The sequence below is a fragment of the Oryzias melastigma genome, linkage group LG15, assembly GCF_002922805.2.
Source record: "Oryzias melastigma strain HK-1 linkage group LG15, ASM292280v2, whole genome shotgun sequence".
Taxonomy (NCBI): domain Eukaryota; kingdom Metazoa; phylum Chordata; class Actinopteri; order Beloniformes; family Adrianichthyidae; genus Oryzias; species Oryzias melastigma.
The window spans coordinates 27783230-27802510 of record NC_050526.1 but is presented as its reverse complement, the minus strand read 5'-3'; the positions used below and the strand labels follow the sequence as shown (position 1 = coordinate 27802510).

Genomic DNA, 19281 nt, shown 5'->3' with positions numbered 1-19281 from the left:
TATGTTGGCGTCTTTGCTCTAAACAGAAGTGGGCAGATTAAGTGAATGTCCTGCAGAGAGATTGCGTTCAAAGCAGCTCTGCATGTAAGGAGACGTATGGAAGGATGTAAGGCTTTAGTCACAACTGTTCTTATGGGTGGACGTGGGCCGTGCGCGGGGAGGAAATGGACAAACCAGTACGGGTCATGCTGTCAGCCTGCTCAAAATGATAAAATCGTAAACAACTCTGTGGAAAAAATACTTTTGCACATTTTTTTCTAAGGGCAGGTTGTAGTGAACACATACAACAAGGTGGAAGAAGGTGAAATTATACATTTTTTTTAACCACACATTTTTGACTTCACAAGGCATCCATTAGTTTTGGGCAGCCGGTTTCGATGTTAATTCAACACACAGACGCCATTTGAAATCCTGCGGCGTGATTTAAGCTTTGGGCGCGGTTTGTCTGGCGACAGCACGTTTCAGGTGGTGCGACTGCAAGACCCCCCTGCAGACCCCTTACAATGCTGCCGCTCCTCTGTGACCATCCATAGACCTGGACAGTCCATAAAACGCGCAGAGGTCAACCCTCCCCCTGTGGGGCTACATGAGCCTAAGGTTTTAGGAAACTTATGTAAGGATGTAAGCAGGGAGTGCAGCCCACGTGAATATATTTTAACTTACACTGGAATGAAAGGGTTAACCGTAAGCAGATGGACTGGAAAAAGCATTAATACAATGCAGGAATGCTGACTTTTCACTGATTGAAAAAACTGGAATCTGATATTCTGTCCATATGTGTTATTGAGCTGAATCTAAAGAATGACAGTAAAACGTGCTATGATGTCGTTCGTTCATCGTCCATTCTTGCTGGACTTTTCCTAGAAATGATGTTCATTGAAAGTCAACAGCTTTAAATCTAAATTTGAGAATTGAGAAATCTGGAGCAAACATTTTTAATAAACGCATACAAAAGTCTGCACAGGACACATTTAATGAATAACTTTGAACTCCATCCCCTGGATTTTTTTTCACTGCAGTATTTGATTCTAAGTTTTTCTTTCTTGAAACAAGCCAGAGGTCTTTGCAGGTTCATGAATCTCTTATAATACCCACAGAGGTTCAGTTCAGCCCTTAAGAAGAATTCTGCCTCTAATGTAATTTCTTAGGCTATTTTAAGAGAGTAATCTACCACCTACTATGACTGTTAATGCAAAAGAGAGGAATATATTTCTAAAAAAAAAAAAAAACCCTGTCTTTGCAGAAAAGTTTCCAGAGTTTTTATTGGATTTTTTTGTTTTGTTTTGATGAATTTCAACACTCCAAACTAAAATTGTCAGAGCACCCCTTCATATTTTATGGTTAATGGAGGTCAGGTTACTGTAGCAACAGGATAAGCCCTGTTTCTAGGCTTCCCTCTTCCTATTGGAAGGTTTTTTTCATCTGCCTCAGACTGCAGCTCACTCTCCACCTGGAGCCAATCCGCTGTTTTAATCCACAGAATTGTGACCTTGCCTCCTCTTTCTGCAGCTCCTCCCTTCTGAATCGCACCGCTTCCAAATTTAAGTTTTTGAGCTTCCAAGTGTGTGGAGGGGTTTAGTGAAGGAGCATAATATACATATTTTTGCGAATTATGCGGATGTTTTAAAAACTTTCCATGCTGCGTCAGGTCACTGCAGAGCATATGCTTACAGCTTAATGGATGCATGCTGAGTGGGGACAACTGGATCCCCCAGGTGCTTCACAGAGTTCCCCAGAGGCGCTGCTGACCTCATTTCCATCAGCTAAACATCTACAGCTCCTCGTTTTTCTTCTTTTGTTTTAGCTCAATAGATCCGTTAGCTGGAAGGAAGTCTAAGAATAAATAGTTGAAAACTTGTGAGGGAAAATTCTGCTGGATTATTACCAGGAAAACAAAATGATGACTTTCTTTGTTCAACGGATTTCTTTTTTCTTATCAAACTTCTCCAGCATTTTAGTAGCCGATGCAGCCCAATGTTACGTTTATATGGTGTAAAATAACTGTCATAAAGAAACATTTGTAATGCTAAGCTGTGCACAAACTTTAGTTCTGTACTTACATGTAACACAATACAACTTCTCTCGTCTTGGAGATGAATGTAACCTTTTAACTTCAATAAGACGTGCAGCATCACAAGCCTGGTGTTTATTTGGCATAGGAGGAGATATCAAAGATGCCTACACTGGATGTTGAAACAGGGATGTGCAGAACCTTTCCCAGAGTCCTCAGTGTCCACCTTCCTGCAGACTTCTAGCATCAGGTCTGCAGAGCTGGATGGTTTCCCACATTTCATGGATTACATGAAAAACCTGCGGGATGGCGAGCTTGATCTGACGGTTTTTTTTTATTCTTTGGACTCCAAGAAGTTTAAATGAAAAGACTCTGATAAAAGCAAGAGATTAAGTTAGTTCATATGGTTTGGCTTTAAAAATGGAGGTCTGCATTAGTACAGATCATCACGCCATTTCCTCTGGGTATAATAACGTTCTGTCATCACGAGAACTTCAGTACAGAGTAGATTGCTTGATAAAGGAGTCGCCATGACAACTACGTCATGGGCTCTTCGAGAAAATGACCACCTGCAACACAGTAAAAGACATTTGCCTACCTGAGCCATACATTACCAATGATTAGTTTGTGTTTTAGCTCAAACTGACATGTGGTTCATGTGGAAATGCAGCAGAGGAAGAGTCAGATGTCACAAATAAAACTGTTGGATGATGGGATTCTGTTCTTGCACCACTGAAAATCATTTTCATCCAGATGTTTTATTTTGTCCTGCAGCAGTCCTGGACTGAATGACCAGATTGTTTTCACAATTCTTCCTTTTTTCTGCACCTTTGAGGAGAAATTTCACCCCTGCCACATACACCAAAATTTGCAGGCACCTAGTACCCAGGAAAATGTGTTTTTGACATATTGAACAACTCCCCTTCAACCCAATAAATAAATAAAAAAAAATAATAAATAATTATGTCAAAGAGGAGAAAACAGTCAAAAAATAATGGGGTCAAGCTGAACACATTCTCAATCCAACTTGCCATGTATGATTTGGACCCCCAATGTGTCACTTTTGACGTTTTGAGCGTCTCCAGCTCATTGATTTATTGACGTGCTGGCTGTTACCATTATATCACGAGTCCCCAATCTTTGGGCGTCAGTATCGGAAGTGGAACCGATGCTGGGTTAGAGTACTGGTACCAGTCTTGGCCTGGATGTTGGAGACCCGTGCTTTAATGGGAACAGCCAGCACGTCAAAAACAACCAGTTGGGGACACCCAAAACGTCAAAAACTGACGCGGAGGGATCCCGAACCTTACGCCCATATGTGACGAGTTGGAAGAGAGAATTGGTTGGTATTGTGGACAATATGAACACATTAACAAAAAATCCTCAGATGTCAAAAAAATCCCAAAATGTACTTTTGTCAATTCTTCTAAAAATGACATAGACCTACTCATGCCCCCAGCCGACCAACAAGTAAAATGAAAAAAAGTGTGTTTTTTGTATGAATTTGTCATGTAGCTTAGACCAGGGTGGCAGGGTGAGGGGTGTGTATCAGATGTCCAGCCAGTGAGAGCGGGTGAAACGGTGGCAGCAAGGACAGGGGCCGTACAACAGAGCTCACAGCTTAATTAATATCTTTTAAATGTCCTGCCTGATTAAAAAAAACACTTTTTAATGTTTCTTTTTTCTTAGAGTCGTTATCTGACTTAAAAAATGCTAGTATTTCATTGCAAAATACTTTCCCATACAAAAGTGCTGCTTTCAGGTGAAACTTTTAGTGGAGAGACTAAAGTTTTTACAGTTTGTAGCTTTATCCAGTTTTCTGCCATAAACCAACCTTATTCTGCCTCTAATTCACTTCCCTTTGGTCCACAGCTGCTCTTAAGTAGCAGCTAATAGCTGGGCTTGATCTATGCTCCGCTCAGGGCTCCGGAGAGTTCATAGCCTGGTTTCACAAAAGGGGATTTCATCTCTCCTGGAAGGGCTTTGAAGGATCTCACATCAGCTGTGACATGATGGAAAGTTGGCACTCCCTTTGAGTGCATACTCTGCAGAATGTTTGAGTGTTGTGTGGGATACATCTCGGCAACAGGAAAAGGATTATCATTCACCCGCCTGTCTGTGTGCTTGCCTTTCCAGCTCAGCTTCCAGCACAAGGTGGGGGTGCTTTACTGCAAAGCGGGGCAGAGCACGGAGGAGGAGATGTACAACAACGAGAGTGCGGGACCGGCACTCGAAGAGTTCTTGGATCTGCTCGGTCAGAGAGTGCGACTCAAAGGCTTCACTAAATACAGAGCCCAGCTGGATAATAAGAGTAAGAAAAGCTTGGATCTACACGTTTCTGGGAGTTTTTAATCAGTTTTAGCCCATTAAACAGGATGGAGGTTTGTATTAACGCCTGTTGTTGTGCTGTCTTGCAGCGGACTCCACAGGCACACACTCTCTTTACACCACCTACAAAGACTACGAGCTGATGTTTCACGTGTCCACCATGCTCCCCTACACACCCAACAACCGGCAGCAGGTAAACCGCACTTTATCTCGTTGTCCCGACGGAGACCACTGCGTTTGCGCCTCCACGGAGCAAACTGCTGCCTAATGGGTCTAATGAACCGCTGAGCAGCTTCTTTTAGGGGGTCTGGAATCCTGACACTTGCCAGTCTTCCCCAGAGACTCATTGTGCCACAGTAATGACCATCAGCTGAAAGCATGAGCGTCTCCATGGTGACGGTGCCTCATAGTATGGTTCTAATCAATGTTTCCCTTGGGGCTGATGTGGTAAAGGATAGGCTGCTGTGTCTCTCTGAGTGAACAAGTGGAATTAAGTGCCTGCAGTTGTTGATAGCCGAACAATAACTCAATAAAGCCGAAATTTCCTACATTCAGTTTATTAGGCTCTGTGTTACTTTTCCGGGTGGGCCTTTTGAGTCCATTTAAGATGCATTAGAGCAAAGAGCCTGAACCTGTGGAATATGACTGAGCGGGCCTCAGCAGGTCCGCTCTCTGGGGAGGATCCACAACCTCTGCTGTGCTGCATTAGAGTCTCTCTCTCTCTCTCTTTTTTTTTAACTGCAATTGTGTTCATGGAATGGGAAAGTTTAATTTAATCCCTGGTTGTAATCCCACAGCAGACTCCACTCACCCCTCCCAATCCTATCCAATTCACCTCTGTGCCCTCTAATCCTGTTTGTTTAGGATGCTTTTTGACTCAGACAGCCCTATTCCAGACAGAAAGAGGTGATTGTGTTCAGATGAATCCGCCTCCTTCAATCAAAATCCTTTCAACGCTTTAGCCAACACGTCCCCAAAAAAAGTTTGTGTAAAGCCCTACTCTGATGAAAACGCTGTTTCTGGTGTTTTTTACATGTTCCCGAAGCATTTTTCTCTTGATGCATAAAGAACATTTAGCTCAAATTTAGCATTTCTGAGTATTTGTTTGTTCGAATCGCTGTGAATCATTAGCAGACAAAAATGCCCAATGAAAAAGATAGTATTTGTGATGCAGAAAACATAGATCCATGTGCGTCTGTGTTTTCCTCATCTGAGCTGAAATCTGGATCAAAACTGTACAACTCGATAGCTATGATATTGTAGTGATAAGAAGGGTTTTTAGGGGCTTTAAGCTAGCAGAAGAGAGTGTAAACAATGGGCTAATAGGAAGGGAAGGAGCGGTGGGGTTGCTCTACACCAGGGGTGTCAAACTCAATCGTACAGGGGGCCAAAATCCAAAACACACTTTAGGTTGCGGGCTGAACAGGATATTTGCGCTATTAATAGCAATAAAATAAAATAATCTGTAGGTCCGGATCTAAGTACATGGCGGGCCGGATCTGGCTTCCAGGCCTTGACTTTAACGGTTTCACCCACAAGTCTGAGACGAATTTCTAAGAGACTCCTGACGCTCTGCCGAAACTTTAACCTTTTTATTTGGGCTAAAAACAACTTAATCATAATTAAATTGAATTTCTAAATGAAAATAGATGAAAAGATGATCAGAGTGGGACGTAGACTTATTGTCATACTAGCCTAAAATACATACTTTTCTGTTATTTTCCTTTTTTCACTGTATTTGTTTTTAACCTTTTCTGCTATTCCAACAAAGCCCTTTTTAAACTATTGCAATATTCATTTATGTGTATTTTTCACATTTTCTCGTTTTTTACTCTGTTCTTGTCTGTTTTTTATAGCTGTTAAGGAAGAGGCACATCGGCAACGACATTGTCACCATAGTGTTTCAGGAGCCTGGGGCCCTTCCTTTCACTCCAAAAAATATCCGCTCTCATTTCCAGCACGTCTTCGTCATCGTCAAGGTCCACAACCCCTGCACTGACGGCGTCTGCTACAGGTAAATGCTAGAATTCATTTGATAAGGGATAATGCATTTAGCTGGGATAAGAAATATGAGAGTTTGGGGGTTTCTCGTGATAATTAGAGGAGCTTTTGATGTGCCAAATGACTCCACCTTAACTTTCAAAGGACCTCGATTTTAGAGCCGTAATTATCCCTTCCAGAGTCCCTGTATGGTTCTGACATGATTTAAATGGTAATATTTAAAAGTCACAAGGCTCTTTTGATCAGTTCACTGATGATCCAGTTATTATCTTCAGAGCCACTTTGAAATTATGACTTACAACTTTAATGTTTCCTCAGATGAGTAGCTAATAACACGGCACATTCAAGGAGTCAGAGATCTCCTCTTTCTCATCAGGAATTATTTTCCTTAAAGCATTATCACTTCAGCACTTAAGGGGTTTCTCATCATCAAACAGTTTGATCATTTTTTTTGTCTCTGTCACATTTCAAACCTCCACTTTTGTTTTCCAGCGTCGCTGTTTCCAGATCCAAAAATGTTCCTCCGTTCGGCCCTCCCATTCCCAAGTCTGTCACTTTCCCAAAGTCAGCCGTTTTCAGGGACTTCCTGCTCGCCAAAGTCATCAACGGCGAGAACGCTGCTCACAAGTCCGAGAAGTTCCGAGTCATGGCGACTCGCACGCGGCAGGAGTACCTGAAGGATCTGGCTGAAAACTTTGTCAGCACGGCCACCATAGATTCAGCCGTGAAGTTCAGCTTCATCACGCTGGGAGCCAAGAAGAAGGAGAAAGTGAAACCCAGGAAGGATGCGCACATGTTCAGTGTGGGCGCCATCACCTGGAGCGTCTGCGCGCGGGACTTTGGTCAGTCCATGGATGCTGACTGTTTGCTCGGAATCTCTAATGAGTTCATAGTGCTCATTGAAGAAGAGTCCAAAAATGTGATTTTTAACTGCTCCTGCCGTGACGTCATCGGGTGGACCTCAGGGATTATGAGCATTAAGATCTTCTACGAGCGCGGGGAGTGTGTCATGCTGTCCGCCCATGACAACTGCGGGGAAGACATTCGGGAGATGGTCCAAAGACTGGAGGTAAGAACCAGAACAGTTACGCCAAATTTTAAGGAATTCTTCTTCTTCTGAAGATGGTGAAGTTTCTTTCAGGTGTAAAGGAAAGTTTAAAAAGAACAAAACATTTAAAGCAACACCATTATTGTTTGTTCGCTCTCCCGCATCAAAGAGAGAAGGTTCTGGTTTGAATCCCTGCTGAGTCCTGTCTATGTGGAGTTGCATGTTCTCCCCGTGCGTGTGTGGGATTTCTCCAGAAAAGCCAACTTCCTCCCACAGTCCAGAAACAGACTTCATAGATTGATGGATGACCAAAGTGCCCCTTGGTGTGCATGTGTGTGATGCTGCATGAGAGTGGTGACCTGTCCAGGATCTACCGCCTTTACCCAACAGTGAGCCAGGATAGGCTCCAGCAGCCTAGTGACTCCAAGAGGGATTCAGTGGGATGGATGGATAGAAGGAATAATCATAAAATTCCTTATTAAGTTTGGGTCAGTGAGAGAATTTCAAAGGCAAAAACCTGATAATAACTGATGAAAGCAGATTGCTGAAGAGGCTTGAATAACTAATAAACACTCAAGCATTTTAATATTGTTTTTTTTAACTAAAATAATGATTACTTTAGCCGACAAATATTTCAAATGTTTTATGAGAGAGCAAAAACCTTCTATTTTGAATATTTTGAAATATAAATGTATTTCTAATGTTGCAGTACCTAGTTTACAGAACCTAAATAATTGATATTTAAAAAAAAAATTCAGAGTTTTAAAAATAAATGATCTTTCTAGATGAAAGTCTTCTTAGTATAGCGCTGAAAATCTTAAACTTATCATGAAATTGACATGGATCATCTTAATATTTCAAAAATCTTCTGTCTGCATCTTTTGAGACATATTTTGTATTGTTTTTATTATTGTTTTTGTTGTTACTATTATTATGAATATGTTTGTATTGTATAGATTGTATTCTAATTTTCAACTTGTCTGAAACAAATTACATTTAAAAAATCTTTATGTTACATACAAACTATTAAACTGACAAATATGTTTCTCTTGTCCACAGATTAAACTATAACTAGATCAAAATAGATTAGTTAATTTATAAATAGGGATAATTTTGATTAAAAAAAACCTTTTGGATAAAATTATTCAATAAAAAAAATTTCTTAGAAATATCAAAAACAAGGCAAAAATGAGCTTCCTTTCTATTTGTCTTGATGCTTCTTCAATTTTTTTCTCATCTTATTGTTTAGCATTTAAGCAGTGAGGATTTGTATATTATCAGCTGAAAGGCAAAAATAGTCCAATTTAAATAGTTTTCTTTCAAGGGGATTAGATTTGTCCTTTTTCTAGTTTTTTGTAGCAAATTCATTGTTCAAATTCATGTTCATTTTGGTTTCAAATAACCATTAAAAAGTGTTTTTTTATTTTATTTATAGTGTAGTAGACTAACCATCTTTTTGAAATCAGCAAATAAATCTGTTTCTTTTGGGTTCATGATCCAGAACTTTACCTCCAGCGGTTCTGTTGTGGTTTCTCTGTGGTGAATCTGGATGTTTTGGTTTTTTTTGTCTACTTGCAGCAAACCTGTTCTTCTATTTGTTTCTCTCTGACATGTTTATCACCAAACATCCATCCTGTTAAGTCTTGTGTTGGATGCTTCTCTGTTGCCTCAGACCTGCTGGTGATTGTATCTCTGGTCATTTCTGGATTTGTGGTGAATGTGCTGTCAGCTGTGAGGGCTGCAGGTTAATGAGGATAAACCATTATGAGCGATTGCAGCGTTTGTATCAAAAAGAACCCAAAGCCACAGCTGATCCCCATGTCCAAGCGTTCATTTAATGGAGTGAAAGATTAGGAGAGGATGTGGGGTTATCAGGAGAATATTTGGGTGCAGGTACTGGACGGGGGGGGGGTTTAAGCAGGACACTAACCCAGTTTTGAGGGGGTGAGCGGAAACACGGTCATGTTTTTGGGTCTGACAGGCTAAGAATAGAGGACACTTTGCCTCCTGCGGAAGTCATTTTATTCAAACTTTCTCTGTTTATTCTATCTTTTTTCAGTTGATACTTTGGCGATTCTAGCAACTTCAGGTGTGCGAAAATGCAACAACCTTAAATCAGACGACCCATTTTTTATTCATCTGTGTCACAGCTGTACTTTACTGAGAGTCCTTTATTTGTCATTGTCACTGGTACAATGAAATTCTTTTAAAACAAGAATTAAACATGATCAAATCTAAAACTAAGAAAACCACAAGAGGCATTATGTGGCCTCTCGCTGAGTGGCTGTGAAGTCCATGTGACAAACGCAAAAAAACACTTTCAGTTTTCCAAAATTGCATCTTTTCTGTTGGTTTATCTCCATAGCAACCATTTTAGCTTTTGGTCTCCTTAGGGTGACAAATGTGTCTAGTTGGTTTTTAGAATAATTAACAAAAATAAAATTTTGGATTTCCTTGGCAACAGGTTTTTTTGTTAACACTCCCACATTTCTAGTGTGTTCATATCGTATGTCATATCATTTTGTACATTTAATTATTCCATGTATTACATTTTTACTAAAATCTATTAAAAAGTGTGCAAGCAACAGCAAAACACCACTTTTGTGAACTAACATGCTAACGCCGTCCAAAATCTACAAACCAACATTTTTCCCAAGTAGCTTCCCAATTGTGGCCAATGGGAATCCAGTTTTCACATAAGGCACTCACAAAAAGTTGAGTACAGGACAAAGATGCCTAGACCTAGAAATCTATCATCTAAATGTTTTTGTTTGGAAACCAACAGCCTGTAACCATTGGCAAACAACAGTCCAGTTCCTGCTCAACAACAATTCTTTGATTATTTCTTTATATCATATTACTATCTGTCATTAGTTCACGAGCTCAGAGGAGCATTTAGAGAAAACTAAGTAGAAATAAAAGTGCCCAGAGATGTTGCATATTCAAACCACTTAAAATCCCCCACAAGAACCAGAAGTATTTCCATAATTAATCTTGAAAGGACACAGATGCCACTCAGTGTCTTTTCTGAGCCATCATAAGGACAAAGAAGGGAAAAAATTAGCATTTGTGAACCGCCAGAGGACATCACTTCCTCATTCCTTATGCTAATCTCCTTCACATTTACTTTTCATTCCTCTGTGTTTGAAATGATCATTGCAGGTTGTGAATCTGTGTTTAAATGAAGTTGTGCAGCAGCAGCAGCTGAGCTGACTCTGCAGACTCTGTCCCAAAGGTTTCCGTCCCAGAGGTCGAGTGGAGTCTCGTTTCATTGGGAGGATTTGCAGGCTGCCGGACCTGTGATGTAATGCGAACTAGAGCGAACAGGCTGCCCGCTGTAACGCGCAGAGGAGCCCAGCGAGAACACAACTAAAAGCTTTGTAGAAACGTTCCTCTCTCCAGGGTGTTGCTGAGCTTTTATTAGACAAGTCCTAAAGGCACGGGAGCCATATTTGCTGTTTTCTGTTTTGTTTCCCGAATAAAGTGGACAGCCACGGCTTCTTTGTGTGTTTGAGTTTCTTTATATGCAGCTGTAGATCTGCAGATATAGGCTTCTTTTACCCCCTGTTTACTGATGCTTATATCTATCTATCTTGTGTTACTTTCACTACTATAAAAATGGACAGAAGGCCTAGTTTCTATTCTTGATGAATTATTTTCACAAATAAATGAACCTTCATTGAACAGTCAGTGACACAGTCTGTGGTTTCATAATTCACATCAGAAACAAGTCCCTCTCTCGCTTTAGCCTCCTCTGACGCAATCACCCTTTTTCCAGTTAGAAGCTGCCATCAAAGATTTATTCTTTATCGAATTTGAGAGATTCAAAGCTACGGCCCAAAGGTGGAAGTTGACCTTTCATTGACCTTTCTAGATGGATGCCTCTAATTTTTTTTCTTTGAAAAGCAGCGACATGCTTGTCATGTCTCTCTGAAGATGCTGTCATCACTGTCAAAGATATATCCATCAGTCCTCTCACTGGGTAACACAGATACCGTTACTTGGCAACAAATGTGAGTTTAGTCAAAATTTTGTCTCTTTAGCTTTTTGGTCATCTTGTTTGCAGTCAGTTTAGGCTTAAAAACTCTCATCATGTCAAGTCATGTCTACTTTGATTAGTCAGAGAACTGCAGCAGGTTACCTCAATGTTTTGCTCAGCTTGTTATTAAGTTACTGTAGAGCCTTGGTCACCTGTATTTGACCCGTGTGGGTTTTGGGTTGTCTGGATCTGTGGAGGGTCATAGAGGAGAGCGGCTGCATCTTTAGGGGAGCGCAGGTGTGTCTTGCAGTTATCTTGAGGCTCCTGGGGCTACCTCAAGGGACATCAGGATTACCACTGTTGAGACAATGTAGTTGTTAGTAAGGTGCAAGTACTGGCTCCTTACTGACCGCACGTCCCATAGAAAGACTAAGTCCCATTTTCTCCTTTCCTATAGTCAGGCTGCAAGCAAGGAGCACACACTTATCACGTGAACGGCACTAATGTAATCCTTTGACCTTTACCTCACCCTTATGTGTTGTATATGACCTGTTGCCCGCAGCACACCCATAGAAAAAAATGACATTTTCTTTTCACAGGTTCACTGATCTGTCTATGACCCTGATATATTTTGTTTGGCTCAGGTTTACCCATTTTTTTTGCCTGCAAACAGCCCGTATCCACCCATAAGGACAGTTGGGACTAAAGTGATGTTCTCGTCAAAAATCAGTTAGATTTCTGTAAAAAGCTGCAAAGACAAAGACTGATTTGTCCGTCTTAGGGCGTAGAGGGTTCTTGTTGACTGCAGTGTTGCATGATGGTGCACCGTGGTGTCCTAACACAGCAGTGGAGACTCTGCTGTCTTGTGGAGTATTGACAACCCACAGTGTGTTAATGTGCCACTGCAGCCAGATGCTGCTCTGCAGCAAATGGAAGCATTCACCCAGAGCTGAACCAAAACTAATCTGATGGGCGATTACCACTCATCAGAAGCTATGAGTTTTTATTTTTTTTATTTTGTTCTTTCTTGGCATAAAAGTATCTGCAGGAAAATGTGCTCTCCTTCCATGCCCCTGCACATTGTATATGTCAGGGCCTGAACTTTGTTTGAACCTGAACTGCAATAAGGCATGAACTGAAGCCAGGTGAACCATTAGCGCAATTAGCAATGTAGTTTACAGGCGGATTTGCACAAGAAGATTCTGCTTCTGTGCAGAAGAGAAACAAAAAAGACAATTTTAATGCTTGTTTCATCATCAAAGTGAGTGTATTAACTGTCAATTGATGCAAATCCTATTTTTTGTTTAATAAAAGCAAACTGGTTTTTGTATTTGAGCTCTTTCTATTAGTTTTGTGGCGACACTGAAGACTCAGGGGGGGATTAGATTTGTATTCATGCTGCTTTCATGCACACGTGTACATCAGAGACTCTGTAGCTTTTGTCCACAGGGACAGGTGTGTAGCTTCTATTCTTTATACACCTGAACACCTCAGTCAACCCAGTAATTGTAAGGTTTCTTTTATTTTTCTAAAAAAAAATATTTCTGTGCTTTATATGCATCATTTGCAGTTTTTCTTCATCTAATTCCTGCACAGTGTGTAATCAGAAAAAAAGTCTCCATTTTTCATTTGAGTGATACCATCTGTCTTTTTATGTCTGTACCACTTCATCCAGGCAAAATCAGTCGTGCCTTTATCACAGATGATAAACATCTCTGCTCCGGTTCTGATTCCAGATCACCACCAGAGGCTGTGAGACGTCAGAGATGACTCTGCGGCGGAACAGCCTGGGCCAGCTCGGTTTCCACGTCAACTTTGAAGGCATCGTGGCAGATGTGGAGCCCTTTGGCTTTGCTTGGAAGGCAGGCCTGAGACAGGGGAGCCGGCTGGTGGAGATCTGCAAGGTGGCTGTGGCCACGCTCACGCACGAGCAGATGATTGACCTGCTGCGCACGTCTGTCACTGTCAAAGTGGTCATCATCCAGCCCTACGAAGACGGAACTCCAAGGAGGTAATTTCTCTCCTAGTCCATGCAGCTACAGAACCCAACCACATCAGTGTGCTCTGAAATCAGCGGGTTTTAACCAGCAGATTCATCAGCAGACAGAAAGGTGGAGGAGAAGCTTACATTGCGTGTGTGAATCCATTGAGTTGTGTGACACAGATTAGCAGTGATCTGTCGCTTCTCCAAAGGAGCATTGTCTAAAAGAGCAGCAGTTTTCTGGGAGTTGCAGCTCAGACTGGCACATTCAGGACGCTCGTTTTCCCTCTGGAAGAATTACTGTAAGTCGTTTTTTTAGTCCGTCCTTCCCTCCAACATATATAGAAGCCAAGAGATCACCTCCTGCCAGAAACCTCCCTCTGCTTTACTCCTTACCTTCTGATGAATCCAGCAGTTATAGAACAGAACTCCCTCCTTCTACTCTTTAAACAGATGGAGCTCTGCTTCAGACTCTGACTGGTGCTGATCTTAGTGAGATTGAAGCAGGTGTTTCTGGAAAAGCTCAACATAATGACAGAGGTAGTTTCTTGTTTTTATGAGGCTTAGGGAAAACTAAGCTGACATTTGCTTTTATTTTTAAGATGATTTGCATAACAGGCGATGCTGCTTGTTGATGTTGTGTCTGATTTCTCTGGAGAGCTTTGCGTCTGTTTGAGAGAACGCTCCAGCAGCTCTGCAGTCACAGACCTGGACAGTCAGCGTTTCTCACTAATGATAATGAGCCAAACCTTTTGATTAATGGCTCAATTCTCACTGCCATTGTCTGTGGATTACTTTTTCTCTAATCTAGCACAATTTTCAGTTCAGCAATAACAGCAAACTACTTGCTTTTTTTTTTTTCTGGTGGGCACAGAACCATCTGTGGCTGAAATACTGCTGAGTTTGGGGATGTGTTGATGCAGGCCCGGCGCCAGAGGGCGGTCATCCACGAATCAGCCCCTCCCAGGACAGGCTGCTACTGTATCGTTTCAGTTTTACTCTATTGTTGTATCATAAAACTGAAAAAATCAGTCACTAGAACTTAGTTAATAAAGAGACCACATAATGGAGGAGCAGAAATAAAACCACCGTGTTTTCTGCACTTAGGTGCACTTAAAGGCTTGATTATTATAAAAAACAAAAACAACAAAAAAACAACAGTGCGCCTTATATATGGATTATTCTGGTGCTTAATGATGTCATAGAGATTTTGAGAGCGCTCTGGCAAAATATCAATGTTTTTTACTAGTTGCAGGCAAATGTGGGTGGTATTGTGAATTTGCTAATGTTGCTAATGTGTAGCACTATTGGATTGTTTTGTTTCTTTTTTTTCCCTTTACGTCGTACAGATACGTTTGGGAATTAGTATAGTCCAAGTAGCGTTTGTTTGAGCTGCATCAGTCTGGAGAGTTGTGCATTTAAAACTCGTGTTCGCACGTCACTACGCAAGTTTTTTAGTCAGTTTTTGAACTCCATATGCAAAAGGCATGGCCACTGAATGCATGTTAAAAGTTATCAGTTGAACTTTAACCAGTCAGGGACTTGAATTTTGCAGTGTCTTGTGAATTACATTCTTTTTAATTTATAGAAGTTGCCAACCACTTGAAAACTAAATTTGAAAGAGGAATTACTAATTGTGTTTGCACCGCTTTGACATTTCACACTAAGCCTCTTTTGAGGTACATGTGCTAGTATTAGGCAGGAACAGTCCAGTGTGAACACCATATGGTAAAAATGTATTCAAGAACCTGCGCATCACATCCCCGGTGTGAACGTAGCATCTCTGACAAACTTATGTCTGACTCTTCTGTCTCGCTTAATGCTTTATAGTTTGGTGGCCTTATATAAGTCAGAAGATTGACCATTCATTGATGGTGTGCCTTATAATCCAATGTGTTCTATCAGGCGGAAATTACTATTAAGAATCAGTGAGGCAAGTGCATCCAAGTGCCGCAGCAACAAGCATATCAGCTCCTCCTCCACACTCTTCTGTTTTAGTGTCCAACACTTTATTACCTTGGAGTTTGTAAATCCAAGCAAGTGTCCCTCAGAAATGATAAAATGTATATACTTGTTGGATCAATGCATAATGATCCAGTATTTTTCTGGAAAGAAACCGTTTCTCTAGTTCATGGTGAGAATATTCAGCAAAAAATTATGCTGCAGACTGTTCCTCACATTTTGATTTGATTTGATTGATTAATGTTTTGTGATTTCTCCTTTGATGCTTTTATTTGCAGTTACGGTTAGACTTTCTGTTCCGAGACAAAAAATCTAAAGAAAATCTGTGCTAACTGTTCCTCCTAGAACAAGCAATATCCCCCTTCTCACCCCACCCCCTACCGCCTAAACTCCTCTGGAGCCGGATCGGTGTAGATGCTAGCTTGCATTCACATTCTTCTTCTGACAGCACATCTGGTTGTTTTTGCCTGTGAGGAACTGACATGTGAAACCACATCTGCCGCTCTTTCACTCTCTCATTTCTGACATCTTTGCTCCAGGCTGTCCAGTTTTTGGATCAGAAAACTCTGGTTTCTCCTTATTCCCCCAAAACTACATTAAATGTGTGTGACAGGAAGTGGGAACATTACATTTTTGTTAGTTCTGAATAAAATCCTTAATTTCTGTCTATATTGGGCTGTATTTTTTTTAATAATCGGTGATCAATCATATCCCTTCTCCATCCATGTATTCAACAACATCAGTCCTTACAGACTATGTGTGTTTAACTGTATGTCAGCTATAGGTTTCCGTCTAGCTGCAAAGACAACACCCCCCCCCCCCCCAGATGGTGGACTAATATGTCTGGTGGGTGAATCTTGCAGAGCAGCCTCTCTGGCACAGCCCTCACCTAATCCTCTTACCACAATCAGCACTGATACATTATGATACAATGGTAATCTCAGTGCAGGGAAGGAGAAAACAAAACAAACATCATCAGAAAGGACTTTTCTTTCACTAAACGTCTGTCCGTCTGACTGGAAGCTGGGGCAACAGGATTGAGGAATTAGGAAAGGAAGATGATGAGATGCTGCTCCATCCAGACTCTGGATTAGTTTGATTCTTAAGACAGCCGTTAAAACAGATTCCAGAAAACCAAAGAAATAAAATAATGGTGCCATTCAAAGAAGCTTGAGTGTACGATGCTTTATGTATGCTGTCATAAGAACTGATCATAACCTATAAAATGTAAGTAAATGAAGGAAAGAGGGAACACATTTATGTTTAGCTCATGCAAGAGCCTGTTTAAGCACTTGAGGTTTCATTCTTAATTCTGATACATCCACTTGCAGACAAATAGATCCATTAACGTCTTCATTTGCCTTGTCTTAGCTTGGACTTGGAGAGAGTGTAAACAAAGGGCTGATGGTGAAATTAGTGGAGACTAACTTCTGTGTCAATAATCCTGCCCACAACCCAGAGGTGAATTTCTAATGAGCACTTGCTGCTCTGCAGAAACTATGTCTTAAAGAATAACACGGGCATTGTGATTTTTTTTTATTGCTTATTCCTGCATAATCATAATTATAAGACCACTATGAACAATATTACAATAGAAAAAAATATATAGTTGGAGTGGGACTTTAAAGCTGGTTTGGAACCATTGCAACCATTGCAACTCACCATGTAACCACTAGGTGGCTTGTCAAAAAATTTAAGTTCATTTAAATGAAACTTTGTCAAGTTTCACAACAGGCATATACATATTTACACTGGCTTCAACTCTTTTTTTTTTTTAAATTAACTTCTGTAGATTTCCAAAAAACATTTTAGGAGTGAATTTAATTTAAATTTTACTTACTAAATAAAAATAGCACTAAAAGGACACAAGATTAAGAGTCCAGTCCCAAACTGTACAACATCTAACAGGGATGTTTATTTATTTATTTATGTATTTATTTATTTATTTATTATTTATTTATTTTTTTTTACATTTGGAAATTAGGGGGTTCTAAGACGCCTTATTTGGTCAAAACTGTGACAGCCCCCACTGCCAAAAAAAAACAAAAAAAAAAACACTTTATCACAAGCCAATTGGTCATGTGATCACTGGACTCTATACCATATATACAGTCTACATAACTGGTTTATTTGTGTAAAAAGCCCATAAGGATTTCTTGATGAAAACCATCTGGTTCCAGTTGATTTTTGTTGTTTAAGAGGCTTCAGTTTGGAAGTCATAGGGCTAGTAATCACATGTCACAGATCTTTCACAGGCGAACACGTCTCATTTATTGGGATATTTTACTGAGACAAAACCAACCCTTTAAATGTCATTTTTCTGGTGAGAATCTTGAAGACTTTTGTCATTTTCTCCCAAGACTCCAACAAATCAGGAGGTGAGGGGTCAGATGAAGAATCTGGAGTACCCTCCTCTCCTCTGTCTGCCATGTCTTTGAGTTGCTAAAATGCTGCATTCAACAGTAAGCGCTTCAGTTTCCACAGTATTATCTCAGAGGAAAGGAATTTAGCTGGGGGCCGATGGCTCCAGTTGGTCCCCTGAGACCTTCGCGACAGAGTTAGCAGGACAACAATGGACAAAAGTCTCCTGACCTCCAAGGAACCTTCTTTCAGAAGCACATATGGAGGCTGATTGTGTCCGTCATTGGTGCATGTTCATTTTATACTAATATTGTCATGAGATGAAATGTGTGAATATTTGAACCTCTATCAGAGATGTTTATATTATCTGTTTATTGCTGTGCTCACTCGGAGCAGGATGTGGTTTCAGCTCAGCAGTTCCAGAATCCTCTTCATCATCGCTCGGAAAAGCTTCAAACATGGTCAGCATGTTGGATTTGGATGAAAACCAGAGAGAAAAAGGTGGAAAAAATTAGCTTTATAACAGAAATGGGGAATGGAGACCATGTTTGTTTGGGTATTTGGTCATCAGAGTTAACATTAAACATCAGCTCATATGGACTGAAATTATACTTATACTAGACATATAAACATGAGCAGAGAAGGAAATGTACATGCAGATTATTGTTTTAGATTCTAGCCTTTTTGTTTGACTTGTTTTTTCTTTGCATCTTGCACGTTGTGAATAGTAATTAAAGTTTGAAATGCGTGGCAGCGTTTCTTTTTATTGTGCCCAACCTGCGCTGGATCCCTGCTGATAATGAGCCTCGCCAGTGCCATTCAAAAGGCCACTTGTGACCTTTTGCTGGAAGTGTCACCAGACTTGTCATTGCGGATTTTCCTCTGGACTGAAGCAAAGCCGGATTTCTCACTTCCCATGCCAACACTCCTCTAAAGACAGCGCCGCTAAACCTAAACCCAGAGAACCAGCAGCACCAATCGCTCTGCTTAATCCTCTCGCAACTTTCACTAGAGCTGCTTTGTTTTTTCATGTAAATAGTTTGAACATTTATTTGTCTTTTCCTTTCTTTTTCTTTTTTTTGGATATCTGTAAATTCCCTCCAGATCACTATATTTAATGAAGTCTTGGTCAGTGCGCTGGCTAAGATCCCAGCCTCTGTGACTTTGCTGTGACAGCTCTGTGGAACTGGATTAGTTTCGCTCACGGGCCGGGATTGACAGCTTTCTGACTGACGGCCAACTTTCTGTTTCCAATCTGATCTAAACATGTTCACTTGTCTTTCCTAACTGGAGTTGAATGTTTCTCTGCTTGATTATTGACAAGTCCCACTCCGATCGTCTTCTGGTCTATTTTTAAATCGTTGTCGGTGGTCTTTAAATTATGATTCTGCCGCTTTTAGCCAAAATCTAAAAACCTGTTTCGGCAGGAACTCATTGAAATTCACCTCTGAGTTGTGGGCGGGACCGTTGGCACAGAGCAAACCCTGCTCCCCTTTTCCCTCCCGTCTCCCAATACTGAGAGCTCTCTGCTTAAATTCTCTCCTGCTATCATAAAAGCGCTCACACTCCCAATCTAACATTACTAGTGCAACTAAAACAGGACAGCTTTG

The 19281-nt window shown here is 40.8% G+C and overlaps 1 protein-coding gene across 6 annotated transcripts in view; it reads left to right on the top strand.

Moving 5' to 3' along the window:
- The window catches only part of LOC112161462 (signal-induced proliferation-associated 1-like protein 2), a gene marked incomplete in the record, with an annotated part of 101605 nt that overhangs the window by 48211 nt on the left and 34113 nt on the right, over positions 1-19281 (top strand). For all 6 annotated transcript variants that reach the window (XM_024296566.2, XM_024296565.2, XM_024296564.2 and 3 more), the window contains 5 exon segments: positions 4148-4322; positions 4429-4532; positions 6196-6353; positions 6833-7409; positions 13104-13378. In XM_024296566.2, the coding sequence (XP_024152334.1) occupies positions 4148-4322; positions 4429-4532; positions 6196-6353; positions 6833-7409; positions 13104-13378 (1289 nt within the window).